The 27,412-nt window shown below is 37.7% G+C and overlaps 4 protein-coding genes across 6 annotated transcripts in view; all 4 read right to left on the bottom strand.

The window, feature by feature from the left end:
* Window positions 1-383: 383 nt before the first annotated feature.
* Window positions 384-8,643, bottom strand: LOC148413949 (putative monooxygenase p33MONOX). Its single transcript, XM_088431835.1, has 8 exons — window positions 8,525-8,643; window positions 7,455-7,724; window positions 7,084-7,271; window positions 6,447-6,546; window positions 5,933-6,060; window positions 3,118-3,281; window positions 2,823-2,995; window positions 384-1,315 (listed from the first exon to the last, which is right to left on the bottom strand). Exons 2-8 carry the CDS (start codon window positions 7,480-7,482, stop codon window positions 1,110-1,112), a joined length of 987 nt encoding a protein of 328 aa, XP_088287961.1. The 5' UTR covers window positions 7,483-7,724; window positions 8,525-8,643; the 3' UTR covers window positions 384-1,109.
* A 1,352-nt stretch (window positions 8,644-9,995) lies between these two features.
* Window positions 9,996-11,568, bottom strand: LOC148413948 (uncharacterized). Its single transcript, XM_088431838.1, has 5 exons — window positions 11,345-11,568; window positions 10,899-11,079; window positions 10,633-10,750; window positions 10,412-10,483; window positions 9,996-10,313 (listed from the first exon to the last, which is right to left on the bottom strand). Exons 2-5 carry the CDS (start codon window positions 10,960-10,962, stop codon window positions 10,229-10,231), a joined length of 339 nt encoding a protein of 112 aa, XP_088287964.1. The 5' UTR covers window positions 10,963-11,079; window positions 11,345-11,568; the 3' UTR covers window positions 9,996-10,228.
* A 4,068-nt stretch (window positions 11,569-15,636) lies between these two features.
* LOC148413947 (uncharacterized) lies at window positions 15,637-19,661 on the bottom strand. The gene is made up of 2 exons (XM_088430615.1): window positions 19,502-19,661; window positions 15,637-17,819 (listed from the first exon to the last, which is right to left on the bottom strand). The coding sequence occupies exon 2, from the start codon at window positions 17,815-17,817 to the stop codon at window positions 17,110-17,112; it is 708 nt and encodes a 235-aa protein (XP_088286741.1). The 5' UTR covers window positions 17,818-17,819; window positions 19,502-19,661; the 3' UTR covers window positions 15,637-17,109.
* Window positions 19,662-21,514: 1,853 nt separating this feature from the next.
* The window catches only part of LOC148413946 (A disintegrin and metalloproteinase with thrombospondin motifs 2-like), a 116,947-nt gene continuing 111,049 nt past the window's right edge, over window positions 21,515-27,412 (bottom strand). For all 3 annotated transcript variants that reach the window (XM_088431176.1, XM_088431177.1, XM_088431178.1), the window contains one exon: window positions 21,515-25,562. In XM_088431176.1, coding sequence (XP_088287302.1) covers window positions 23,503-25,562 — 2,060 coding nt within the window. In that variant the 3' untranslated portion in view covers window positions 21,515-23,502. The remainder of the gene's footprint in view (window positions 25,563-27,412) is intronic.

Genomic DNA, 27,412 nt, shown 5'->3' with positions numbered 1-27,412 from the left:
ATATTAAAAGTATGTTGGTTTGACTCCCGTTTCTGAACGTGCAGGCTTGTTCAGTCTGTGTTGAAGGGATGATGTTGCTACTGTTACCCGTGTGACCTGTTACACTGTGAACGTCAGTGATTTACGACGAAAATGTGAGCCCATGCTGCTATCTTCTGGCCGAAGCATGTAATTAAGCACTGCACACTTCAGCGCATACCCAGGCGCTCTCTATATTTAACATTTCAACAGTAGTCAGTATATTTGTCTATAACTACCTTCATTTATAGGCTCAGAACTTGATTGCACCCACACCCTTTTTGTCAGAACACATTTCACAGGAAAAAATCTGAATACTCCTTTCACTTGCCTCCAAGAATGCCACAAGTATGCGAAACAAAGACTAGCCTTTTTGCCTGTACTTAGATTTATTTACATGTGCGAGTAGGAGGTAACATCTCCCTTGTGCAATTACTCAATTTTCAAATACAACTTTAAAGAACGATGGTTTTGATGAAAATACAAAATTGAATGTAAAACCACCACTGCAACGCTTTGCTAAACATGTGACTTAACAAAAACATTTTTACACAAAATATTTAGATTATGAACTATGGGAATAGTGTTTACATGAAATGTTATCATCCTAAATGCTCGGGTCAGCAGTTGCAATCCACACAAAGCCAAGTCTTTAGAAAAAAACAAATCAAAACATCAAATCTGTGATCCTATCAAAATAGAACTAAATTTAGAGTCGGCACTACAAAAAAAAGTCTGCACTACATTAAAAAAAAGCTTGACAACAATCTCATGCCACATCTGAGAAAAGATCCTTGACGACATGTGGCTGCACACCGATGCATCATTCTTCTAAATAATTGTAGATTTATGGCAATAAGCTAGTGAGGAACATCAAACATTTTCCTCCCTATATAATTGATCCTATATTTGGAAGAAATGGGAGTAGAGTGCAAGACTGCAATCCACTGGAAGTAGTAACAGTGCGGTCATTATCTAATACTATCGGGGAGAACTGATACTACGTAGGGGTGGGTGGTCTGCCAAGGGGACGAAGGAAGGCAGGGAAGCACATGACTGAGGGGACGATGATGTCATTGCTGTGCGTCTGGTCAGAAGCTGGAAGGTGTTAAGACATTCATGTCCCGAGGTTTGAGTTTGTGTGGCCGTGGGGGTGCCTGCTTGGGGTCCATATCAGAAATTTCAATCTTGGGGGGAATGAAGGTGGTGGCGTCCCCTACAGTAAGGCTGTCTTGACCCCCGGTGCCTGCAATGGTGGAGGACTTTTGCAGGCCAAAGTAGGACTGAAGTGAAAAGCCTGTAGGGAAGACACAACGTAAAACAAGGATTCGAAGACACAGATTTTTTTTTTCATTACAATGTAATTTAAATTAACTTACATTTATGTAAAACATTAAGTGCATCTAAACAAAAACATGGTACTTATTACATAAAATGTATTAAAGACAAAATTAATTGTACTTAAAGACAAAATATATTTAAAAAAAAATATTCTTAAAACATGCTCTATGTGCCCCCACCAGTCTAACCAACAGTGTGCTCATTAATATCGTGTTTGTGGAATATCGATTAAGCAACAAAATTCACCCGCTTTATCCATTTCAGGGGACGGCCATTTTGCCACTTGGTCTTGACTGAAAATATCCCTGTTGCTCAAAAGTCAGAAGTCAGCGGCTCCGCTAGCAAAAAAAGGACCTCAGAAAACTATTTTTTTTGCGGCTTACGTCAGCCAGGACAACATTTATAAAATCAGCAAACATTGCTAAATATTTTAATATAATGCAGAGCTTTCCACGATAGGTATCAAAATTACTAGAAAAGCTAAATTTGAACGAACAGATGAATAAATGCTATCTGACCTGACTAAAAATACTCTGATCCATTTCCCCCCCACCATTTTTCACGTGAACTTTTCTTGCAAACATAGTTGTAATAACAGCAAAGAGGAAAGCCAACAAAAAACGTATAATGTCAGATGTTTAGGGTAATTATCAAAGTGTGACGAAATAAGATTTTTTTTTTGTTTTTCAAAGTAGAGCTGCCTGTACTTTGGCACTGCTGCAGCACCTGTAGATACCAGTATGTTAAAACCATCTGGCTATATGGCTCAAACTCTTGCTTTTGAGCACCCCCTAACGGCTGAATAATAAAAGTTATTTTTAAGCACACAAATAACTCTTACTTTTGAGCACCCCCTAACGGCTGAATAACAAATGTTATTTGTGTGCTTAAAAACACGGTAGGCTTTCATCAGGACAGTATTAGTAATTGAGAGAGTGCCAAGCATGCCAAGTCTGCTCAGCAAGATAACAAATCACAAACTTATTGACCTCATAGCTGCTATCTTGCAAGTTTACTCGGGAAAATATTGTTGAAGCATCATCTGTATGTCACTTTAAGCACACTATAACTTGTGTTACATACATAGAACAATATGTTGGTGTAAACTAAATGGTAGTGTTCGTTGAATAACCCATTTGGATATGAAACCATTAAAATTTTTACACATACGTTTATATCGTGCTATATACCGTTTCACACAGCCTCTTTGTCCTAGCATCATGACAGTAATAGCTTCATTCTTGGCGTAGTGTAGTTTGTCTCGCGCGTGTTACTGTACAGTGAATATTGCATTGAAGCATGATTTGAAGGACTGAATAAAAATTAGTAAGAGAAAAATCGCAAATACGTATTTTCCTGGAATCATTCAAGCCTGAGTGTGCAGTGTGATTTTCCCGACAAAGTAATTGCTCTGGCTAAATCAAGGTTGGGAATTACTGCTACACTACACACAAGTCCCTCACCTGTATTGGGTTCAGAACCTGGGTGACTGGGGGACTTCTGCACTACTGAGCGGGTTCCAAAGAAGCTCCACCTGTCCTCTCCTCCTTGGTTTCCTCCCATGTCTGCTGTGTGGTTAGGACTGTTGGATTCTATCGGTGTGAGAAAAGGCACAGGATTCCTCTGGAACCAGCTCCTGAAATCCCGCCAAAGACACAGCGCGTGTTGTGAGCACACGACTGTGACAAATCATTCTGGAAGGGAGCTAATTTTAGACCCAAAGCAAACTGGACGCAATGTGAACAACGTGCAGCCTACCTGCGACTGACAGCAGGTGAAGCGAGGGGACTGACGCAAGGGGTGACGGACGGGGTGACTGAAGGGGTGACTGAGGGGGTGACGCAGGGAGTCCCACTTGGAGTGGATTGTGCTGATGTTGTAAGCCTGTCGTCCTTCAAGTCCCCGATTGACATTTTCAGCTTCTGCAACACAATTTAAAAATAAAGAAATCGCTTAAATCAACAAAACGTAATGTTTAGTAAACACAATTTAGCTTGCTTTTTGTTAATATAGGACTATAAACTAATTTGACACACATCCAGTATTTGTGACACACTTGTCAGTTACAGAAATCATTGATGCAGAACAAATAGTCCTGAACACACAATGGAAAAGGGTTATCAAGTTTTCCAAAACTGATAAAGGGCGTCATAACTCCGCATAGACCAATCGTATGCCTGTGTGAAGTGGGCGTTAGTGCCAAGCGTGAGACAAACATGTTCACCTTTGAAAATGAAAGTGAACAGGCAGCAAATCAAATACTGGATTATGTTCATAGCAAATTAATAGCACGTAATTGTGCAAATTATAACTGGTTAGTTTACTCCCGCGCCGCCTCATTGTTGCGTAACAAATTATGGTAATTCACACGATGCATTTTACCGTATCGAAACAATTTCTTCACATTCTAATAAGTGAGAACAGAATATAAAAAGTTTTTTCAATAGTGACGTCATAAACCGGTTGGCACCAGTTGTGCCAAGTAAGTCAATTTCATTACGGTCGCACAAACGAATAAAATCATTGAATAACCTGTCGTTAACAAACATTACCAAAAACAAGTTCTTCCTATACAAGCGGATGTTTTTTGTTTGTTTGTTTGCAAATGTTTAACATAACGCTATCAACGTTATTTGGCCAACCAGTTATTTGCCGCATAGCAGCATGCTACCAAAGAAGCTAATCGTGCTACCTATTAACCGTACATCGCAATAATGTCCAGAAAGATTGACCTACTTAATCATAATATTCCCCAGGCTGACTTCTGAATTACGAAAAAAATGACACATCCTGCCAAATCTGTCATTTAGACGCTGTATAACCTCCATGCTAACGTTAGTTAGCACCGAAGAATACAATGCAGGCCGCATCTAGATTCCCCCCCGAAAAAAACTCTCCATGCAAGATTTTCGATGGAGTTCGGACCTACCGTTTTATAATGTTGTTTCTTTGACGTTCCCTGACGTTCGTCTTCTTTATTTTGTCCATAATTCAAACAGCAACGACACAAACGTACGCAACGAAACTCTAGTTGGTGCTGTGATGTGAGCTCATAAAGGGAACGTGTTGCCACTCATATCAAGGGTTGGCATAGCAACGTGGCGATTACAAATGTTGCATAATGTGTTTACCAAGTTTTTTTTATTTGCTTAATGTTAAACTCCCCCTATACAGTAAAACAATGTACACTTATAATGTCATTGTTTATCAGTAACATAAATACTTTAAGTGACAGAACGTTTTTTTTGTTGTGTTCTTGTCTAAAAAAAGGACTTCTCAATTTCCAATAAATAATAACGAGGATAAAACATCTGTAATATGATACAATACTTAAATGCAAAGAAAAAAAATCAAATGATTTGATTAATTACTGGGATAATAAATTCTAAACATACATAAGTAACAGCAAATACTTTTGTTTATGTTGAGTCAGGCTATAGTACTTTTTGGTAGTCGTGTATCCAACGGATTTGAATGCAGAAAACCTAAAAACGTATTCATGCGTACTTATGAATGAGCAGCTTTTTTGATGATCAACATTATTTTTACAAAATTAAACTTCATCAGCACACTACTTTCTTCTCTGAAATGTTAGATTGTAGCCAACTAACCCTCTCCACATTAATGTTGGTCTATGAAACAAATTTGCTGGCTGAAACGACACCTTCCCTTAAATTAGTGATTCTTAATATTTTGCGGCCATTAATGTGATTATTATCTATTAAAAATGTAGAAGTATACCTAGAACTGTATCCTCTTTAACGTTGACAAAAGGAAAAAAGCAATAACTTTCAACAACTGTTAACTACTTTTTTTCATAGCCTTTATACAGGTTAAAGGATTGTCAGCAGAAAAAAACCCAATGTGCATCAAAGTGCCAGGGAAAAAAAGATGCCAATCCTTATTTCATCATGATTACACCACATGGCAAAAACAAATCATCTAGAATAGAATAGATTTGTTATTGTATAAGTAGTATACAGCAAAATTGGGCATTGGTGCATTATAAATAAATATGAACAATAAACAGAATAAATATTATAGAACAAAATCATGGTTTCAGAAACTGCAATTGTTATTCCGAGTATTATCGTGTTTTGTTGTTGTTGGTCTGATGAATGGTCGGATGATAATTTCAACTTTAAAAACTGTGCCAAAGTCAATTTTGATAAAGGCAGAGTGATATGCTTTCTATGTAAGCAGGAGCTTGTTTGATAGAGGATGTTTTATTTTAATGTTAATGGAAAAAAGCATAGGAAAAGTCCCAAATACAGCAGAAGGCAAATGGTTGCAGTAAAATCTTTTCAAGAAAATAATTGATGGAGGCTACTTCTTCTGTTGTTGTATATCAATCATTTGCTTTGCCACACTCATATAATTTATTTATAGGAAGAAAAAAAAACACTGGTTGAAAGTTTTCTCAAAACTTAGGTGAGAATAAAACATTAATTAGATCAATTACAGATATTAATCTCAATTGTTTAGCAACATTAGTTAAGAGTGGTGTTAAGTTTGAACATAACTCTCACATTAGCGGTTGTTAGCGTCTTTTAGTATTTAGTTCATAACTTACAGGTTGTGTACCATCAACCAGACGGCGAAAGCGAGTCTCCTCAGCAGACAGGCCCTTGTGTGGGGTATAGCCGGTGTCGGTCAGCCCTGCCTGCTGCTCAAAACCTTGGAAGTTCTCTTGGGTCTTCTCTGTGAAAAGTAGGGACATATGATAGGTCGCTTAGTTGCCAACATGTGCTCATTTATAAACTATTTGACAAGTTGGGGGCAAGTACACTGATGTCAGTGTTATCTGTTATGTCACATACAGTACGCAATAATAATAGCATTCAATATAAGAGCTTTTCATTTCTGAATTTACAGAAATAGCGGTTTGAAAACTTGAGAGGCATTATTTAGCCACATCCTAATATTTTATAGTTTGCAAACGGTGTCTTGTTGTAAAGACTAACTTTAGGAGACAGATAGCTTTCATTAGATCACCATCAAGTGCCGCCTCACAAAAGGCTTAATATGCGCATTTAGCATTCACATAATAATGGAGGTTGAAGAGTAATAAAAAAACAGTTACTTACTTATGGTGAGAGAGCTCATGAAAGAGCTAGCTTTGGCTTTCACAACGGGGACAGGCTCCAATCTCTCAGTCATCATCATCTTTCCACTCTTCTCACTTTCCTAGTTGCAGTTACATAACCACATTAAATGTGCACCAGCATACACAAGACCTGTGAGACAAGGTCACAGTTGCTTCAAAGTAGCGATGCCATGAGATATGAGTTTGATTTGTTTCGTGACCATGCACGTAACTTAAATAGTTTCCCTGTTAAAATAAATGTAAATGCCAATAATTCATTTCTGTAACAAACAAAAAATTGTTAGCAATGTGTTTTTAATGTTGAGAGTAGCAGTATTACACAAAAACAGCTATTTGTTAGCTTATCTATGGCGTTTACTATTATGTTAGCATTAAGCTAGTTAAGGCAAAGAATATGTGGGTTTTAAATAACATGTAATCCTCTTCGTTTTAAGTTTATCTTAACAGTTAACGTCAAGTGGGAGAGGCATTCATTTTTTGGAAGAATCTGCAGTCAAACCACAGCTCATATCTGTAAAAACTCTTAAATTGGGTCACTTGTATCTCAAGGCAGTACCGTAATATATGCAAAGCAAACACTGCTTAGGTCAAAAAGTCCAAATAGAAATGTGAAGCACCTCTGCAGTCTTTCTAAACGTGTGACTTGGCATGATGGGGTCTGTCCATAGCATGTTGGCAGCAAAGTCCGCAGGTGGGGAATGCATCGGGACATCCATTTGCTCGTCGTAGCACATATTGTGCCGGGTCAGCCCGATGGGAAAGGACAGCGTGCCAAAGAGTCCGGACGACGATCCAGATTCTAGAGCTGATTTGATGGTTGTGGAAAAAAAAAAAAAGTTTGGTAATGGTAATGGTTTTTACATGATACTTGTGGACTCGGTCATATTTTTCATCAGGCACAGCACGAACAACTAAAAAGTATTCAATCAACTTAACATGAATGTAAGAGAAAATTATTACACTTTTCAGTCCCCTTATTCAATCATACCTGGCAAGTCTTCCTGTCTTGAGGCCATTCTGCCACTAAGGTCAGAAGGGCTCACCACCGGCCGGTCTCTCAGCTGGGTTCACTATGCTTCAGGTGTAGATTTGGTGTCCACGTGTATACAGATCTTGGCTAGATGTCAATCCTGCCCAAGGTCACACCTCCAAGTTCAGATGAATGCAAAAACAGCTTTCATTGGCTTTATAGGTCATTGAAGAAAAACACCAAACAGAATGTCTCGTCTGACGGCGCACTGTGTATGGTGTCCAGTTTCTGGCCAGCCTCAAATAGAGCCAAAGAGAGAGAGCGAGAGTGCAAGAGAGTGTGAGAGAGTGCAGAGAGCGAGAGAGAGAGAGAGAGAGAGAGAGGGGGAGAGAGAGAGCGAGAGAGAGAGAGAGAGAGAGAGAGAGAAAAATTCAAGTAACAATTTACGTCATTCACATCTTTGATATTCTAGTCCACCTCATGATTAAGCCTGCAACCAGATGGCCCAAAAGGCAAATTCCAAATCAAAACCGAATCACAGGGAACCCAAATCCTATTTTTTTAAAATAAATTGATATTTTATTGATATGAAGATTTAATTTCACCAAACTATCAAACGTGCCATTATGATAAATCAGCTTCTCAAATCTATTTATAACTTATATATTCTGTATCTAAATCTGTGTAAAGTATTATTGACGTTAATATGTAACACTGATTGACCAAGAAATAAATGTACAACACTGGTACGGAGATGTATTTATGCATTCCTTCAGCGCCGTACTTAAGCATTTTTGTTTCCTGACCTGGAGCTCAGGTGCTATATTTATTGCATAATATGTCTAGACTGGTTGTGACATGTCAGCAGACAGCGAGAAGAAAAAACGAACTCATCGCTCAAGATTTACTGTTAAATGTGATATCCTAAGCGCTATAATTACACAAATAATTACGTTTCTATAGAATATTTTCACAATATTTCTGTCGTCGCTGAGCTACTCAGTTTCATTGCGTGAATGCAACGCCCATTACTGCTTTAAAATTTCAAATAAACAACGTAGCATGCACAATTTAATGCAATCACTCACCCCCAATAACCCCTAACTTCTTATAGTTTTATCTGGCACACTTCGTCACATTTGACCGAGCGAGGGAACAAACAGTATGTTTGCTCGTCCATGACTTTTGAACATGCTGGACGAGGTCACAGTGTGCGCTGTGACGCAGTGTCAGTGAACACAACACGCGGAAGTGACACAGGCAAACTTTTAGCCTAACTCAGCTATCCGATATTCAAAGACAATGGGAACAGCTGAATCGAATTGATTGGGTTTTAGTCTATTAACATTACACTAAAATGTTTTTTTATGAGTATGAATATATTTTATCTGGTCGACTAATTGCTTGATAATGTTTTGAATTTCTTTGCATCTTAGAAGAACCCTTTAGTTTATGATTTGAATCAAATTTAACAAGAGAAATTACATGCTCTAAAAATGATTTAAAAGAAAACACGCATCCAATACTTCACATGATTGTTTTTTTTTTTTTTTGCTATGAAAGACTTAAACCGTTAGAGGGCAATGTTGCAAGACAATATTTCTTCTCTCGCTCGATGTCGAAAAAAGTTATTTTTGGATCGTACTTTTGGAACCAATCCGCTATTTAATAAGCTATATTGTGAGTTCAGTCATTTCACTGTTTACCAGCACCCAAAAAGTGAACATTATTTCAAGGAAAATTTAAGAAATGTGGCTTTGTGCATACATCTGTGTTTGTTATTTGTGTTTGTTAATGACACATTCTCAGTCCTGCAAACATCAAGTGTGCCTCATTATCAATGTTTACACTTTAAGTACACTTAATACAGATGTTATGTTTTTTTGTTGTTGCTTTGCTACTAACCATTGTGCAAGTATTTTGTCCAATCATTCAATCTACTTCAAAGGTATATCACATCAAAGGGAAAGCATTGAAAAAAAGACACCAGGGAGCTGAAATTTCAACCAGTTGGAAACATATATATATATATATATATATATATATATATATATATATATATATATATATATATATATATATATATATATATATATATATATATATATATATATATATAAACAGTGAATAAAGGCATAAGACATTTCAAATATTGTGGGTGCTTGGATTTACTTTGAAGTTGTCTCAACCTAAAATGGACTAGACAATAATGAATGATAGGTGACTCCCACCTATGTAAACTATCAACTATTTTTGGTCTTTAAGATCAATGCGGTCTATCTTAGCTGTATTTCTGCTTGTTGTCACACAGGGCGTGAGAGATATTTGTTGTGTATGGGACATTGTTGTTTATAGTGGCTACAGTAAGTTTTTTTTTTTTCCTTATACCGTTAAGCACTCATCCTAAAACATTTAAAGAGGTTTTTTTTTTTTTTTAACAAATCTGATTCAAACTGATTAGTTTTATCGCACTGGAAAAGTGAATGACCAAAAAATATACCTGAGTAAGTCTACGATAGTCATTTTTTGTTTCAACCTCCAAAATGATGGACAAGCAAATATTTATATTTCTTTTATTGTTTTTATTAAGAAAATAAAGTAATTGTATTATTGAATTCATAAACAAAAAAGGATATTACATGTATTAGAGTACACACCACATATCACAAGTAATATGTTTAAGTGCACATCATGAATGTAAAAAAAGTAGGTTGGGAGTAATTCACATTTGTGGTACATTTGTTTTAGGCCAGCGGTCATCTGTTGTTTTGTTTTTTTTTAACAGAAGCTTGTCAGATGTTAGTTGTGTTGCTGCTGGTTGGTGTGGAACTTGTACTGGCTAGTTTGGTATCTGACGTGGAGGTGGCCTTCCTCCTCCTGAGAATGTAACAAAAAAGAAAAAAAAAACACAAATAAACGCATTGCAACAAATGCATAAAGCTTTATGGTCTAAGATGAGTTCCAGAAATACTCACAAGAGATTCTCAAGGACACGGGTCACCGCTTTGGGTTTCAAGCAGAAATATGAGCCATTCTTTGTGCTGACACTGAAAAAAAATGTAGTACAGTTGAGAAACCTTTACTTTACATCTGTAATACTATGCTCTTCATCTGAGCTTATTTTTCAATATATACCAACATTTATTTTTGAAACAAAGTCCTTCTAAAACGGTTGTATATCTTGATAGTATCTTACGTGATCTCCACTTTGTTGCAGAAGGTAGTTGCTGGGTATATTGTGAGGTCTTTTATTAAAAACTTTGAGGCAAACGCCTTCTCCTTATCTTCACACAGACAACTCTGTGATTTATTAACTAAAGGGGAGACAAAAAAAATAAATACATTCAGACATTCATCACAGCTTTTTAAAAAGTGCTTCAAAAGATGTGGAAAAAACTCGCAGTAAATTTCACGTGCTGCAATCTTAAAAAAAACAAAACAAAAGTAAGCGTTATTACTCACGTTGAGCGGCACACACATAGATGATGACAGCCAGGAGAAAAAGAACTCTGATAGTGCTGCACATGGCTGGTCCTCTCTTGGGTTAAGAGTAGTATGCTGAGAGACAGATGAGGAGGCTGAGATGACTGCCTGAGTAAAATTGTGTGCCTCCTTTTATACTTGCACACACCACGCAGCCTTCCTGTATTCAAGGAAAGGTTTTGTGTAGGAAAGTGAAACCCTCAAACCTCAAAGGAAGTAAGCACTACTTGCGCCCACTATCTATCTATCTATCTATCTATCTATCTATCTATCTATCTATCTATCTATCTATCTATCTATCTATCTATCTATCTATCTATCTATCTATCTATCTATCATCCATCCATCCATCCATCCATCCATCCTGCTAGCATAGCAAGATAGAGAAAAGTCTTTATCTGACTTTTCATGTCAGTTTTAGATACAGTATAGATGACGTCCATCATTTGCTGGGGATCGGGAGACTGAGCCCATCTATTGAAAGTTGTTGACAATTCTTCTTTAAGATAAATCCCTGAGATGCAACAGCTCATTTACATGAGAGTCCCACATGAGACATGCAATCAACAGGGCGATCCATAAAACTACAATAGGCAAAAACAACAAACACCAAGAAAAAAAATCATAATAAAATAAATAAGTACTACTTTCTGTACCAACAAAAATTAATTCTTATCTGAAGCTCAACAGAGAAAATAATCAAGTCAGATGAGAACTCAAATACCTAATTAAGAAAATGTAGCATTTTATTACATGTAAATATAATGGGAAATCTTGACAATTTAATTTTAAATAATTAAACAAAGCATTTCTAAAGATGCGGAGCATTTGACTTGTCTACCCATATTCTGTAGGTCCTGGACAGATTAGGTTCACATGGCAACACATAAATGCTAAAATAAATAAATAAATAAATAAAAAGCCTGGAGAGTGTAGAGTGTGGGATAAAAACAAAACAAAACATCATTATGGAGCAAACTTTAGGCTCCAAATGTAGGTCAGTGAGGCCACGATGATCCACCACTAGCAGATGATAGTGGAGAAGTCTTGATGCAGGTGGTGAGAAACTGGAAGGGGTGCACGGAATTTGCTGAGTGACCCCTAAGGTCACTCAAACAGCATCTAGCGGCACCAGTGCAGAAGCAGGGCACAGACATGAGAGGAGATTTCTTGTTTCAAATGAAAGAATTGTGCAACATCAATAGTTTCACTTATGTTCCTTTTGTGACTCTTCTGGATAAAGGGGAAATCCCGTCGGGACTTATTTTTTGTTTCGTCTCCGTATAAGTCTTGTTCTCCTTTCTTGTCTAATCAAGGAAAGTCTCAGAAAAGAAAATGATGCATGAGAAAACAGAAAATCATAATGTCTTTGCACTTTGGAGGCTACAAATTATTCATAATTTAATCATTACATCTGGCAGCACTAATGCACAGGTGTGATAGGCATTGCTTTGATTACCGTGTTCTACCCACAGTAATATTTGTTCAGAAATGTTTCCAAATGTTGTAGTTCTTTTGTTCTGTTTACAAGATAGTTCTGTTTACAATCAAGTGTTTGTTCCATGTAGTTACCTTCCGTTTCTACTCTATTTTGAAGGCGCAAACAGGAAGTCGCCGTGTGTAACGGTAGCATATAGGCCGTGCTTAGAAAACAACGTGCGCAACTTGCCTACCTCCCGCTGGACATCGTGTTTTTCTTAGTGCTTTCTTGTCCCTCCGAACGCAATGGCTGTAAGTCTTGTATTTTGCAGTGTTCTAGACATTGTTTTGGTTGAATATATATTAATGTTAATAGTTAATTAGCATATTAAAAGATCGCGAACGTGTTCGTTTAGCATCCCTAATTGTTAGCTGACGTTAGCATCTATGCTAATTCATTTTCTATGGAAGTCATTTGTGACACATTTATTTCGTTAGCAAAGGGCTAATGCTAATTTCGTTTGTTTTCAGTTTCACTCTGAATGTTCATGAACCTCAAGTCACCCCAATTGTAATAAAACGAGCAAGACGCTCAGCTACCTGGCTATTGATAACTGTGAGCAAAATATCGGAAACGCTAAAATGTCATTTTATGAAATAAATGTACACATTAAAAAAGGTATTTCTTTCACACTTTTTCAAAAGAAATGTAGAATATCCGGGGCATTAAAGATGGCTTAATGAATAAATAAGCAAATAAATTAATGCATTAGAATTAAGAGTTTAAAAATAAGCAATAAAAGACCGATCCAATCACACGATGGGGCAAAATGTCTTCATAAAACTTAATTTAATTACTGCTTGTACTTTTATAGCGTATATAGTCTATCAACAAAAATATATATCCAATACGCACATTATAAAATAAAGCTTTTTTTTTGCCATGCCCCAAACTGCCAGAATGCACAATTAAAACAAAAAGGAGCAAGAAGGAATTCAAACACTAGACAGACATCAAATTACATTTTTTTTCAGGTGTAGCCAAATTAGAGAGAATTAATGGGTGCAACTAAATTACTGTCCTGTGATCAGATTCCTTTACAGCAACATGTAAACACTGCAAATAAGGAACTGATTGTCAAGTCAACATTCTGAGAACTCTCTACAATGAACAATCCCACTAGTGCAAATAAATGCAATTTTCGGAAATTAATGATCAATGTCATCTTTGCTTGCTCAGCACAGATTGACATTAGAGCTGATTGCCAATCTTGCATAGAAATAAATAAATGAAGAAAAAAAATATATTTATATATATAATATATATATGTATATTTATATATTTACACACACACACACACATTTTATATATATATATAAATTCTCTGTATTTCTGGAGTCTGCTGTCACTTATGATGAATTGGCATTCTGAGATCTTTACTGCGCTCTTTCTGGCAGAATATTTAATGTATATGAATATTACATGACTGGTTCCTCTGTTATTGGGGGTGAAAGACATTTTGACATCAGCTCAGCTGTGGCACAAGAACCAATCATGCTTGACTTTGTGGTGCTCACATACTGGGAATTATTTGACAATTATGATGCCTGGAAAATTGTGTGGGTAAGTGAGGGTAATGTTAAAAATGACCTTGATATTTCCTCTTTCTCACACGTAGGAGGTGTTTGGAATCTCTGAGAAGCATAAAAGCAAAAAAAAAAAAAAAAAAAGATCCCCCAGCTATATAGGAACAAAACCACAGGAACTAATAGCGTCAGCAATATCTTCCTTTGCAGACAAGCCGTGCGCGGTTGCACTTCTCATTTGACTTGAAAAGTTGTCTGCGAGATTCACAGAAATAGTTTGACTTTGGTATACTTTGAAAGGGGGACTTTTTTTTTGTAGAAAATATTCATAATACATAAGGAATAAATGTTGTAAATGTTGTAAAAATATGGCTTTCTGGCATTTCTATTTTTTTTTTGGTCAGGGCACAAACAAAAGGTTTAGAGTCTCAGCATGGCCTTTGTGGTGACCCCTTCTTTTCAAACCAGATACCATACAACATAAATAATATAAAACACCAGAATGGCATTTCTATTTATATAATATAGCCAGCAGTTGTCGCAAAAGAGTTAAAAACTTTGAAGGCTAAAAATATTTTGGTTTGACAACAATAAATGAGACAGGAGCAACAATTGGGGTCTGTATTCAAAGTACTTATTTTCGTATTTGGAATTAAACATCTTATTTTTAGATGAACAAAAGTTATGAAACAGACTTAAAATAGACTACTGTGAAATAGAATTTCATATGCTTGCATCAAGCCTTTGTATTTGCATCACTTTTGTGTTTTTCTGTTGTCTTTTCCGGGCTTCTCTCATTTCTGCCAGACTGTGGCTTTACTCTTTGACTATACCACATCACACAACCAGCGCTTTGACAAGTAAGAGGGAGATGCACCTGATTTGAAAACTCCAACTTCTTTCAGACACATTAAAACATGTTTCATTCAGCGTCCCTACGCAGTGCAGGAGTGCTTTTCCATAATTGTTTGATTTGTTCAATGTTGGAACTTTATTTTTCCAGTGGTTTCTATAGAACTATTAAGGAAAAAAAACAAGACTAATTAAATGCTAATAAATTAAATATACATGCATGTACAGTATGTGCTCATAAAAACGTTCAACAATGTGTGTGTCTATCTTAGAAGTCATAGTAAATACAGTATCTGGGCTCAAAATTAAATTATTAAACTTTATATTAAGTTTTCAAGTGATCGATAGGTGATGCTGGTTATTTGACATAGTTGGGATGAAACCTTTGGACACACCTTCCCTGATGTCATGATTTGACCCTTGGATACGGTCACACGGACCCTGGTGAAAGCCTGACCCCTAGTGTTTAATAGTAATATGGCATCAAACGATATGGGGTTGAAATATTGTCTAAAGCTTGTTTAGATTTAAAAAAAAAAAAAAAGAACTCGAGCTGTGTATCTACATGATTTGACACAATCGTTTTGTTTTTGACACCGACTCTTCAGCTCATGTTTGCATTTCCACACGCAACACAGCCTCGGTTGGTCGAAAACAAAAACATAACATGCATAATGCATGCGTAGGTGCAGTGTTGACAGTTTGCCTCCACCCCTTCTGTTTCTTCACACGTGTTTACCAGAGCTGGAGCTGCACACTAGTTGCCATAGAAACGCCAGCTCTTGGCTCTGCCACAGCCTGTCATTAGAGTTCATTTCCAAAAGGGTTACACATGCAAGAAAACCCATCACAGTTTGAATTACAGGATTGAAAATCATTTATTGATCATCATGTCACAAGACTGTGGAAAGTATAAAACGATTTTGCAGTTTTATCTGTGATCACAAAGACAACAATTGTACATTAAATTGTGACATTTAAGAGTTAAGGAGAAGTAATGATTACAAAGTCCAGTGCTCTCAACATACATACCTGAAAAAGTGTACACGTTTGATAATGCCACTATCACATCCTGTTTCTACCAAGCAGTACATTTAATTTACTGTTTACCGTTTCATTTTGATAGACTTCTCCTGACTGGGCGAAATCCAAAGCCTGAACAGGGCACAATAAGAATTTTCAATGAATTCAACACAAAACTATAGAAAACTAATGATCAAAGTTGGCGAATTCAATGGCTTAAAAGACTCAACTTGATTTGAAAGTTAAATGACTCAAAATGTAGTGCCTGTTTCATATTTTAAATATCCGCATTTTCAACAGCGTGCCATTTGTGATGTTTTTTTCGTTTACAGCGTGCAAACCTGCAACTGTGTGCCACAGCTAGCACTAATAATAGCAAGTACTAGGAAGCAACAATACAATACATCTTTATTTTTAAAGTGTTTTCACAGGAGCAGGAGCTGTAAAATGCAAAAGTACCACATCCTAAAACACATTACTGTATTATAACTTTTGGATTGAAAGAAGACAATTTTGATCAAAGAGAGGCAAATATTAAATAAATGACAGGTAAACAGGGCATCTAAAGTAAGGTTTGGATTCAACTATTGTTTTTGATTAAATTGGGAAAAAAAGAAAAAGCGAAAGACAGATAAACGGCAGTAACTACAATTAAGCTACATTAACTAGCTAACCGATAGCTGTTCAAACCCATTACATAAACTTCATGTGATGAAATCACTGTTTAAAAGGCTCTAAAGAATGTTGCATTGGTATTTAAATTTTTGATAAAATTAGGAATAGGAAATCAATAAGTTAAAATCAGATAAACAGTTACCTAACTGGATTTAGCAGTTTAGCTAACTGATTGCTTGTCAAAAATTAACTAAGCTTCATGACAAAATTGCACGAAGATGAGCTCCAAAAATTAAGTGATTTGTTAGAAAAAAAAATCAATAAGCGGAACACGGGTGAACAGTCAAAGACAGTTCGCTTTTGCTTATTCTTACAGTTTAGCAAACTGATAGTTTCTTAAAAATTAACCAAACTCTACGTTGGTTATGCGTTTGAGAAGATGATCAAATACATATGGAAACTGGTTTTGAAAAGAAAAAAAAAATGGAATTGTGATAGTATAGCTTACTAATGCAAGTAGCGCAAAGTAGAAAACGCTAACAGATGTCACTGAGCTAGATTGTAGCTCAAATAGTTACTTTGAGGGGCGTTCAACCTGACTTGCTCGATTTTCTCTTGATTTTGTACCATTCTGAGCCGAAATGTGTACTGCTTGGTGGAAACATAACTTGAAAGTTTGTTTTTGCTGAACTTTCTATATCTCAGTGATGGCGGGGAGCATGCAGGCTCGCAATCGCCCCTCCCTCCAAGCTGACCTGCAGTCACAGATCCACTGGGAGATGACCGAGTGCCTCTTGTTTGGGTTCACCCTCTCTTCATCTGCTTTGCTGTCTGACACGCTTCCATTCTCCAGCGTCGGCGTGAGTCGGTTGTGTTTTGTGGAGGCGCTCGGAACGGCGGCGCTAGTGTCGGCGCGTATCTCAGGGCAGCTGCTCTTGCGTTGCCGTGGGAGACCGGAACTCGCAGCGTGGGGGATACTGTAAGCTCTCGAACGAGCCGGCCACTCCCGCTCACTTTCACGCTGCCTTCCATCCTGCGGGTGCGCCCTCGACCGACAAGCGGAAAGGTTGTTTTGATGCCCGTAAAGATACTCCAGGGGGTCTGAGCTGCCTAATACGTCATTGCGCTCTACCTGCTGCTCGGCTTTTAGTCTGTGGTTGAACGTCAAGGATTTATTCTCACTGAAGCGTGACGCCCGCGTCAACTGTTGTCGGCGAGGTGGAACGTCACCTGTGGGGAAGGTGGGGTGCGCCAGGTGGCAGATAGAGAGGAGGTAGTCGTCATGCTCGGCGACTCGTTGCGCGTTGGCCTCGTTCAAATCTCTCAGTGTCTCCTCGGTGCCCTCGTTGATCGTGGGCAGGAGCAATCCGCCCTTGGAGAGCAGTTTGGATCGAGGCCGCATAGCTGAGGGAGGGGAAGGTGCAATGTTTATTGCCAAAACCAATACGCTGCAGCCAACGTGTAGAACATAAACATCAGCTGGGATCTGTTTGTTGTGAATTCAGTTCACCGAAGCGCACTAATATTATGGTCTGACCTTTGGACCATCGCAATAATATTGTCCCTTTGGTATATTGCCCGCAAATATTACAAACATCTTTCTATGTGCAGTTTTATAAGCACAAAAAAAACAACAAAAAAACTTGCTGCTAAACTTTTTAGCCATCCCAGCAGTCTGGCTAACACATTCAATCCAAAATCCTTAAAAATGTCTTTAGGATTGAACGAGAATCCCCAAGACGTATTTTTACGTTGTTGGGGTTTAATGAGCACTACAGACATGTATTTTTTAGGTTTTTGGGATTGAATATCAGAGACGTATTTTACATCTTTAGTATTGATAAAAATCCATCCAAGTACTCATTTTTCAAATATTAAATTCAAGGAGGTTTGCAAAATGGCTGACACTGAATAATTCAATATACATGTATATTTTCTATGTACGATACCTTTAAAAATAAATTTTCTCATTTGGTGTAGATTGATAATGGCACGTGCTCATGGCTCGGGTAGGGACTAATCACATCTTACCTGTTTTCTGGATTTGGTCATAACATTTCCAAGCTAAGTTGCGATTGGATGTTACCCAAGCCCTGAGCATGTAATATCATTTTCAGTCAACAGCAATTGGCAAAAGGCACTTTTAAATCAATATCTAATTGTACGTGAACAATATTGTAGTGATCAAATTAACTATTATCAAAACATGAACCTTTTACTTCTAAAAATGGGTAAATAAGTTAAATCTCACTTCTCGGCTGGTGTGGTAAAGTTTTGTCGGACTCATCTTTCAATGGTCTACTAATGCGTTATTTTCATGCACTTACAATACATGTTCATACACTACAATTTGAACCTTTTGGCTGCTGGGAAATGAAAGTTGAAAACTTGAGATTTTTGTAGGAATTCCAAAATGGACATCTCTGTCAAAAACTGCCATTTTCGTCAATAAATCAAAACCAATCCCTGCGGCATAAGCCTGGATTTATGAAAATGCATCACTTACATCGTCATCGTGAAAAAAAAAAATCGGATTTGTTTTCAACACAGCCAGATTTCATTCAAGTACATTCATGAGTAAATTGCAACAGAATTATAATTGTGAGTGATTAGCAGACATGCTTTGACCAATTCGGAAACAATTTAAAAGCAACTCTTAATAGGCCTGTGTGCTTTATTGAAAAAAACAAAAACACATCTACTGTATTTTATTCCACCGTCTTGAATGACTAGACTCATATCACAACAGAGGCTAGGTAAACAAATGAAAGTGTAACCAATACCTAGAAGTGTAAAAATATGAGAACATTTTTACTCCCAGTATAATTCGGGTTATATTTGAGGTCTTCACCTCTTTCCCCAAAATAGCTCAAACCAAACCAAGATGCCAGTCTCTCCCAGTCTCCTCCAAGGTGTAGCACAGTGCTAAATTTAGAACACACACCTACAGTTAAACATGACTGAGAGCGGTAACAGGCTGCAGCTCATCTTCCATACATACACTATGCGACCTATGGATTTTCTTCTCATGCGTTGCAAGTAATCATGATATGTAAGTGAATTCTTGCAACTGCATTTGCACTTACCTGCCAGGCGCTCTTTCCTCTTGTACAGCGGCGAGCTCAAATGTCAATGTGGCGGGCGCCTTCTGTGTTTGTTTATCAGGTGGGATGCTGGTTGATGGTGCTTCTCCGTGAGCGCGCTCTGTGGCTGCTGCCGCTGTCTCTGACCAGAGGTAGAGGCAGAATGCAGATTTATCTTCTACACGCCCCCTCCCCCTTCTTCTTCCCTCCCCAGACACGCTCTCTCTCTCCTCTCTCTTGCTTACTTTTGGTTTGCCCTCCTTCCCCGCCTCTAAAAATAGACCCACCATTCATTTCCTCACCCCACCATGGGGCGACTGTCTTGATGGAGGGAGAAAAACACAAGGCAGACAAAGACATTAATAAAAAATGTTGAAATGGAGCATGTGCAGGGGTTGCCACACCAACCCGATAACAGGCCTTTCTCCACATGAATATTTAATTACGTTGTCATAAAGTACATCAAATGAGTAACTATCTACACATTTAACAAATGAGTGTTTATATATTAAAAGAAATATTTTGCTTATATATATATGTGTGTAGTCTTTCATTTTCCAACAGCCGAATGGTGCAATTTGTAATCAGTGTAAGAAAATAAAGGCTTAGAAGGCGATACCCACCCACCATTGGAGGCTTAATGTGGCAAAACTTTTAATGTTTATAAAAAAAATCTAGGGATTTCAACTTGGCAACATTAGTAGTAATTTTGTCAATTTTTGTCTATTTGTCAGTTTTCCATATTTTAAGTCATTTGAAAGAGAATTAGGTGGACAATTACAATATATCAGTCATTTTTTTTTCTGAGGGTAAACCTGATAAATAAGCCTGATTTTGAGTATATATATATATATATATATATATATATATATATATATATATATATATATATATATATATATATATATATATATATATGAGTTGCACAGACAAATCGACATGTAGTCGGGCATGAGGCCAAGAGCAATATTTGATGCATTCATTTTCAATCTTTTCATCACGTTTGGAATTTGGGTGGCATCCCGTGACTTGCCATTCAAAGTGCTTGTGAATCTCTCGGGGGCAAGTCTGACCTCTTATGAGTCAGACTGTCAGGCACGTTTGTGACTATTTATGGTTTTCTGTGGACCAATCACTGTAAACTCAATTTGCCCAAAGACATTTGAGCACAGTGAGACAATACATGTTTACAGACATGTTTTTTGGGGGGTATGCACGAAAATTATTAGCCAAGATTTCTTTTTTTTAATGAAAAAAAAAAAAAAACAAAAAAAAAAACATGAAATATATTCCATGAGCTACAGTGTGATTGGTTCATTTGGACCAGAGTCACAAGCCATGTTATAAGTGGCTGTGCACACTTTCTAAGTTGTTTATTTTTACTTTCCCTCTTCAGTTGAGTTGTTAAGGTCTTGGGGCACATTAATGGTGTCAAATATGCGCACTGAGCATACACATTAAACAAACTCATATTTCAGACCAGTAAATCACAGAATAGAACAGAATGTCCACATGTTTTCAAGATAGTCTATTTGCTGAGGGCATTACATGAGTCACATTCATTTGAGGGCGAGTCCCAAGACTTGTATATAAAACTATATTTAATCAATTACCATTGCAATCTATATCTACATCACAGTGACTGTGAAAAAGCTGCATACAAAATTGATTTGATAAACTCTTACACAAATACTTTGCTGTTGAAAAAAAACAACCTAACAGCTTACTTATATGGTTTACTCCACCTGCCACCCACAAGCTCAGCAACAATAGGCGCCTGCACAAATACGATCCCAGTGAGAATAAACGTTAAGAAAACGGATTGATGGATGAATGAATGCAGTGTGTATGGACCGTGGAACAATTTACTGGTGCTAATAAGGTGATTATCACTAATGAACTCAAACTGGATGAAACAAGTGTTATTTTAATAACCATGGCCATTATAATTATGCTAAGTACTAACTCGTTCAAAAATCAAGAGTAATTACACTAACAAGAATTACTCAACCAGGATACTTTGCAAAATACCACAGGCACATAGACTTTAATAAATATTAGACATTGCATTGTTTTTGATATGTACAGATATCATACAGAAAAATCTGTAGACGTTTCAGCTGATGCTTCCAGTTAGAAATACAATAATTTAACTTTAAAAGCAGCAATCCAAAGCAGCCCTCAAAGCTTCTATGTAGACAAAGCTGACAAAGAGACGCTCAAAATAAAAGAAAGTTATATTATTTCTATTTTTCTGTACATCAAAACGCTTAGCACCGATTAGAAAATATAACAATAACTGAATAACTGAGTTAAAAAAAAAATCATGACCTCAAACAAATTTTACTCCTCATACTTGGAAAGGGAAATGAAAAATAGACTTTTTAATGTTCGTATAATAGTTGAGTCTTAGAATTTTTAAAATGTGTCAATAAGTGAGTCATTTTGCAATAAATTTACAAGAGTCACTGATTCTAATTTCAAAATCAAAGGGTAAACAGAGCTGCAGTGTTAGCGGAGATTAGCATTAGCTCACAGCGTTTCTAGCCTATTAGATAAACAGCATATGCGCAGTAAATTTCATAGAGTAAGTTTTACTCTAAAAAGACTGAATTTGGTCCCAGTTTAGACAGTTTTAAAAAGTGTCAAAAAGTGAGTGGTCTGCAATAATTTACATAGTGATTTTCAAGCTAATTCTAAGAAGGGTAAATAGAGCTTCAGTGTTAGCACAGATTAGCATTAGCTAAAAGTGTTGCTAGCATTAGCTTCAGATACCTACACAGTAAATTAGGAAGAGGACATTTTACTCTAGAAGACGATATTTGGTTCCAATATAAGCACGAGATTTTAAATGATAATACGTGAGTTGTTCTGCAATCATTTACATAAAGTCACTTTCAAGTAAATTTCTATTCAAAATTTCAATATCAAAGCCAAAGAGCTGCAGGTTTAGCGCAGTGTTGCTAGCATTAGATTTGGATAATTTTACTCTAAAAATATTATATTTGGTCATAGTCTAAACGGTAAAATTACAGTCAAATTTATACTTGGAAGAGCATCAAATATTCAGAATAAATCCAAGTGCACCTTTTGCTCTGTAGAGGCTGAGACCAAACAGAAATTTGCTGTGTATTCAAATTCATTTTTTCAGTTTGGCAACATCATGCATCAGACGACGAAACTAACAGACAAGTGTAAATTGGCACCTTGATGCTATGCTAATGAGCTGCAATAAAATCAGGCAGTTTTGGGTGGTGGTGATTCTTTCTCATGCAAATGTGGAGTCACTAATTAGTGTTGGGATCTGTACATGTCAGACATTGTCAACACAAACACAACACTAAGTCTGTGCATGTGTATACAAACATTTAAAAAAAATCTGTTTTCCATGGCATGTCCACTTAAAACCTTTCCAACTTGATCATACATAAGCACCATTGTTTAATTTACCGCAGCAGTGATCCCTAGCTTGAACTTCCTGAATAAATCGAGTTAACTGAACTGTGAGTTTGTATTTATGCAGCATTTTACATTTGCGCTACTCACAGAAAGTTAGGGCAGATATTCGGCATTCTGATGTCATTTTGGAATGATCTAATTGAACTTTTAACTAAGTAGATTTATTCTACATAATACATAATCACCGAGGGGAAATTCTGATTAATTCTAGAAAATAATCTACTCCCACTTTGTATCTCCAATATACTGTACCTTTGAATTCCTGGTGATACTTTGCTACTCCTTGAGTGCTAGTATCAATAAGTCAGTATTCATCAATGTTTTTTTTTTATCTTAATTGTGTATGTTTTGGAGGAGTAATAAGTTTGCTTTCATAAAGTGCTAAAATGGATGAGTTTTTCTGCTACAGTTTCCTAATTGGGCTTTTATTTTGCTTTGTAAAGCAACTGATAGTTTCGCCAGTTTGTAGTTTAAGGCCCCGATAAAAGCTATCGCGGCAGCTCAGTCTATATCGGTATTTGTCTCTATAAGAGAACCGACGTAGTCTATCGCTTTGCATGGCCTCTCTTCATCCTGAGAAGAAGGTTCCGCTTCTCCTCCAAAAGCTCCTGAATGCGTTTGTTCCTGGTTTTTTCCCGGAAGTTGACACGGCGCTTTGGGATCAAGTTGCTCTGAGAGATGTCGTTGTCCACGCCGGTAATCCTGTTGTATGGGACGTCGATCAAGTTGTTCTCATTTACTCCTTGCCGAGGCGGGAAAATCGTGCTCGGAAAGGGTGAGGCCGGGTCCGGCGTTGCCGCGGTGGTGGGGGTATTTACAGGGATGTACTCAGAAAGGTCAACCCAAGGCGAGGAAGCCAGAGTGGTCATGTCCTCACCGTTGACGGTTGGTATCTTCGCAGTCAAGCTATCATCCGGCACCGTGGTGTCGGCGTATGGTACCGTGACGCCGTCGCCGCTCAGAACAGCCCCACTGCTGCTAATTGTGACATCCGTGTGCGAAATGTTCCCACTGCGCATGATGACATCTTCAAAATTGTTTGGGGTTGTGGTTCTCAAGTGAGAGTCGTTGTCTGGCAACGGTAGAGCTTTATCTGGTGTTGAGTTTTTGGCGGTATATGTGATGTTGACTCTCAAATCTGGTCGAGGTAAGCTTGCAGCTGTAGTGTAGACGTTAGTGGTAAAGGGAGGAGTGGGAGAAACATACTCCCTTGTTGAGTCTGGACTTGTGAACGGAGTGGCCCATGTTGTGGGAGATGAAGCTGTAGTTGCAGGTGTCGTCTTTTTCGGGCTGGTTATTGTCTTGGTTTTCTTAAAGGCTTTCGAATCAGAACTAGATGAGTTTTTTGGGGGTAGTGTCATATTTTTGGGAATTGGCTTGTTTTGTTTTTTTGGAAGCTCATTGAGTGGTTTAGACTTTTTTGGGGTTGTCTTTATAGTCTTTTTGGGTGGGGTGTGAGCTGGCATTATCTTCTCTGGTGTAGTTTTCGCGGGTGTAATCATTTTTGGTGTAGAGTCGGTGGGTTTAATCTTTTTGGGAGTCATTTTGGCAGTGATTGTCTTTTTGGGAGGCTTTTTGACTGGGGTGGTCTTTTTCGGGGCGGTCTTGAGTGTTGTGGTCTTTTTGGGAGTTGTTTTTGGTGGAGTCTTTTTGATTAGGGGTGTTTTTTTGGCAGCTGTTTTGATAGGTGGAGTCTTTTTAAGTGTCGTCTTGGCTGCGGGAGTCTTTTTAGAAATGGGTTTGACTGGGTTAGGTTTTTTGGGAATTGCGTTTGTCGTGTTATTTTTGGGGGGAACGGGTGTCTTTTTGGGAGCAATGTTAAGTTCTTTCATTTTTTTATTAGGTGCTGCAATCTTTTTGGGCGTAGTGCTTGTCTTCGTTTTTGGATTAACCTTAGGGGTTGCCAACTTTTTGGCGGTGTTCTTTTCTGGGGTCTTCTTTTTTGGAAAATTAACTTTTGGGGCCTTTTTCTTTGGCTCTGTATCTTTTTTGGGCTTGAATACCAGTGGTCTTTTAGTACTATTTGCTCTTAGACTGATGGTTGGAGTTAATTTTGTGAGAGAGTCTGTGGTGGTAGTAAGACTTGGATTATTTGTGGTGCTCTGTGGTTTTGGATTTAAGCTGCTGTCTATTTCTGTGGGAAGAACAGGAAGTGGTCCTGCTGTAAGGCCAGGAACGTCTGTAACAAATGATGCGGTTGCCTCGGAAGAGCTGAGAGGAACTATAGGTGTTGTGGAAGTTTCTTTCGGGTAGGTGGTGAACCGCTCTGTTGTATTAAGAGAGCTCAAGGTGGAATGATGGGTTGGAGTCACGAACGTAGGAGGGTGAGTCATGGTCCAGGAGTTGGTGGTGGCATCTGGAATGACTGTGACACGAGCTTCATTGGAGTGGGTGGTTGGGTTGAACAAAGAAGTGAGACTAGTGGGTAGATGAGACGTGACGGGGGATCGGGTGGAGACGACGGGGGGTGATGTGGAGTTGAACTCCGTGACTGTGATATTGCTACAAGACTTGCAGCATAGACGCTGAAAGTCAGGTAGAGCGCAGTAGCGGTTTAACACCTTCATGCGGCAGAACACAGAGCGGTCACCATGACAACGGCGATCTGTAAAAGGAGAAAAATTGGTGGATTTGATTGCAAGTGTACAGTTTGTATTGGATGAGGAAAATGAAAGTTACATAAAGCATTAAATTGCAAATGCATCTTTGTCTACCAGGCATGCGTGATTGTGTTTAGAAAGGAGAGCGTGACTCCACACCGTGCAAAGAACAGGTGTAAAAGCCGGGCCATTAGCAGAGGATGCAGGAAGGAAGAATTCTCCAAAATGAAAAACACTGATTAGTCCAGAGAAGTTGAAATGGAAAAGTTGCCAGCCTAGTAGTTTCATATATTCTGCTGTCTGTATTTATGTTGATTGTTGTATATCTGATGCCTATTTGGAACACATATAAGGATACTAAACTTGAGTCTTTTCAGCAATGAAACATATTTCACAGCTAAATCTTTTTTTTTTTTTTTAAAAAGTCATCTTGGTTGGAAGAACATTTCACTTGTTCACTGCCAAGATCCATTTTTATTGAGCTGGTAGAGGAGTTAATACCTTTAAAACTAAATTTTCCCACTCGCTGTCGACGGAAAACGACATCACAAGTGCTCAAGGCTCAGGTAAGAACCAATCACGGCTCACTTATGTTTTGGGTTTGGGCATGTTTTTTTAGTCGACAGCAAGTGGCAAAGTATGGGTGTTCAAGGTATTAATTATACTTGAGAAACACTACAGTATGGACAAAATATGTTGGAAAATGGCAAAATTCCCGATGAGAGATAGGGGACACTTTTCAAAACATTTTTATTGATACAACTTTGCCGTTTGAGAATGACAGTAACTTAAACAATGAGATGTACGCCCCCCCTGCTCAATATATAGATATATTCTTTTGTTAAGAAAAATAATTCAACTGTATCGAAAGTTACAAGTTCACAGTCACTTTGGTAAAACACTTCAATACTTGGAAATCAACCAATCTGGTTATCGACCGAGAGAGAAAACAAAGAGTAGTACGTAAATGATATCTGCTGTCAAAATGAAATCCGTGATTTCCATGATGATGTAAAAACTGGAATGGCACGTTAAGTGTCATATGAAACATTTACAAAACATTAATACAATTTCCCTGATAAATCAAAGTGCATATAGACGCAGTGCACAGAGTCCATCTGAATGTTTCTTCAACGTCAACCAAACGTTGGCCAGCCCCACGCAGCAGGCCAGTGAAGCCACAAAACAGTTACCCATAGTATAGAATATTATAGAAGATAACAGTCATGAACATTATTAAATACAGTCAACACCAATGTTATATACAGTATCGCACTGCTAGATCTGCCTTGGTCTCTTATAGTCCAACTCCAGCAGAAGGAAACCTTGGATAGCTGGCTACATAGTCACAACATAAATATGTGATCACAATACAATGAAGTGTAAAGTTTGAAGTGTTTTGTGTCGGGTTTTTTTTTTTTCTTCTTCTTTTTTTTAAGGTGTAGAATGTGTCAATACCCTAGGCCCTTTGTAAACCCTTCCCTGTAGTCAGACATTTGGGTCCAACATCTCCTTGGTAGGTTTGACGGTTGGCGGGTTGTGAGTTTAAGTTGGTTTGAAGCTGCCTCTATTCCAAGTGTAACTTTGAATGAGTAAAGCCATCTCTTTCACAGATAAATGCCATTACATTCAATCCAAGATAAGGCATTGTTCACGTGGTTAGTGTTCATCCCAAAAAAGGAAAAAAAACAAAAACAAAAACATGAAACCACTCGTAAAATCAAAGTTTATGAGGTATTTCTGTATCTGATCAAAGTGTGGAGAAGCCTAAATGCAGACACACACATTCCCCCCATGAATATTCAATATGTCCTTCCTTTCTTCAGCATACATGCGAGACAAACACACGCACATT

The sequence above is a fragment of the Hippichthys cyanospilos genome, chromosome 13 (genome assembly GCF_059441005.1).
Source record: "Hippichthys cyanospilos isolate Australia breed blue-spotted pipefish chromosome 13, RoL_Hcya_1.0, whole genome shotgun sequence".
NCBI lineage: Eukaryota > Metazoa > Chordata > Actinopteri > Syngnathiformes > Syngnathidae > Hippichthys > Hippichthys cyanospilos.
Note: the sequence above shows the minus strand (reverse complement) of the source record. Positions and strands in the feature narration are given on the sequence as shown.

What these genes read in the sequence shown, in the direction of transcription:
- LOC148413948 (XM_088431838.1), bottom strand. Translation starts at nt 10,962, where the DNA reads ATGTGCAGCACTATCAGAGTTCTTTTTCTCCTGGCTGTCATCATCTAT. An exon ending in CTATGTGTGTGCCGCTCAAC is followed by an intron (nt 10,751 to 10,898) that starts GTGAGTAATAAC and finishes TCTCCCCTTTAG; the next exon opens with TTAATAAATCACAGAGTTGT. An exon ending in CGTGTCCTTGAGAATCTCTT is followed by an intron (nt 10,314 to 10,411) that starts GTGAGTATTTCT and finishes TTACATTCTCAG; the next exon opens with GAGGAGGAAGGCCACCTCCA.
- LOC148413947 (XM_088430615.1), bottom strand. Translation starts at nt 17,817, where the DNA reads ATGCGGCCTCGATCCAAACTGCTCTCCAAGGGCGGATTGCTCCTGCCC.
- LOC148413949 (XM_088431835.1), bottom strand. Translation starts at nt 7,482, where the DNA reads ATGGCCTCAAGACAGGAAGACTTGCCAG. An exon ending in TCACCTGCTGTCAGTCGCAG is followed by an intron (nt 2,996 to 3,117) that starts GTAGGCTGCACG and finishes GCGGGATTTCAG; the next exon opens with GAGCTGGTTCCAGAGGAATC. An exon ending in AGGTTCTGAACCCAATACAG is followed by an intron (nt 1,316 to 2,822) that starts GTGAGGGACTTG and finishes TCTTCCCTACAG; the next exon opens with GCTTTTCACTTCAGTCCTAC.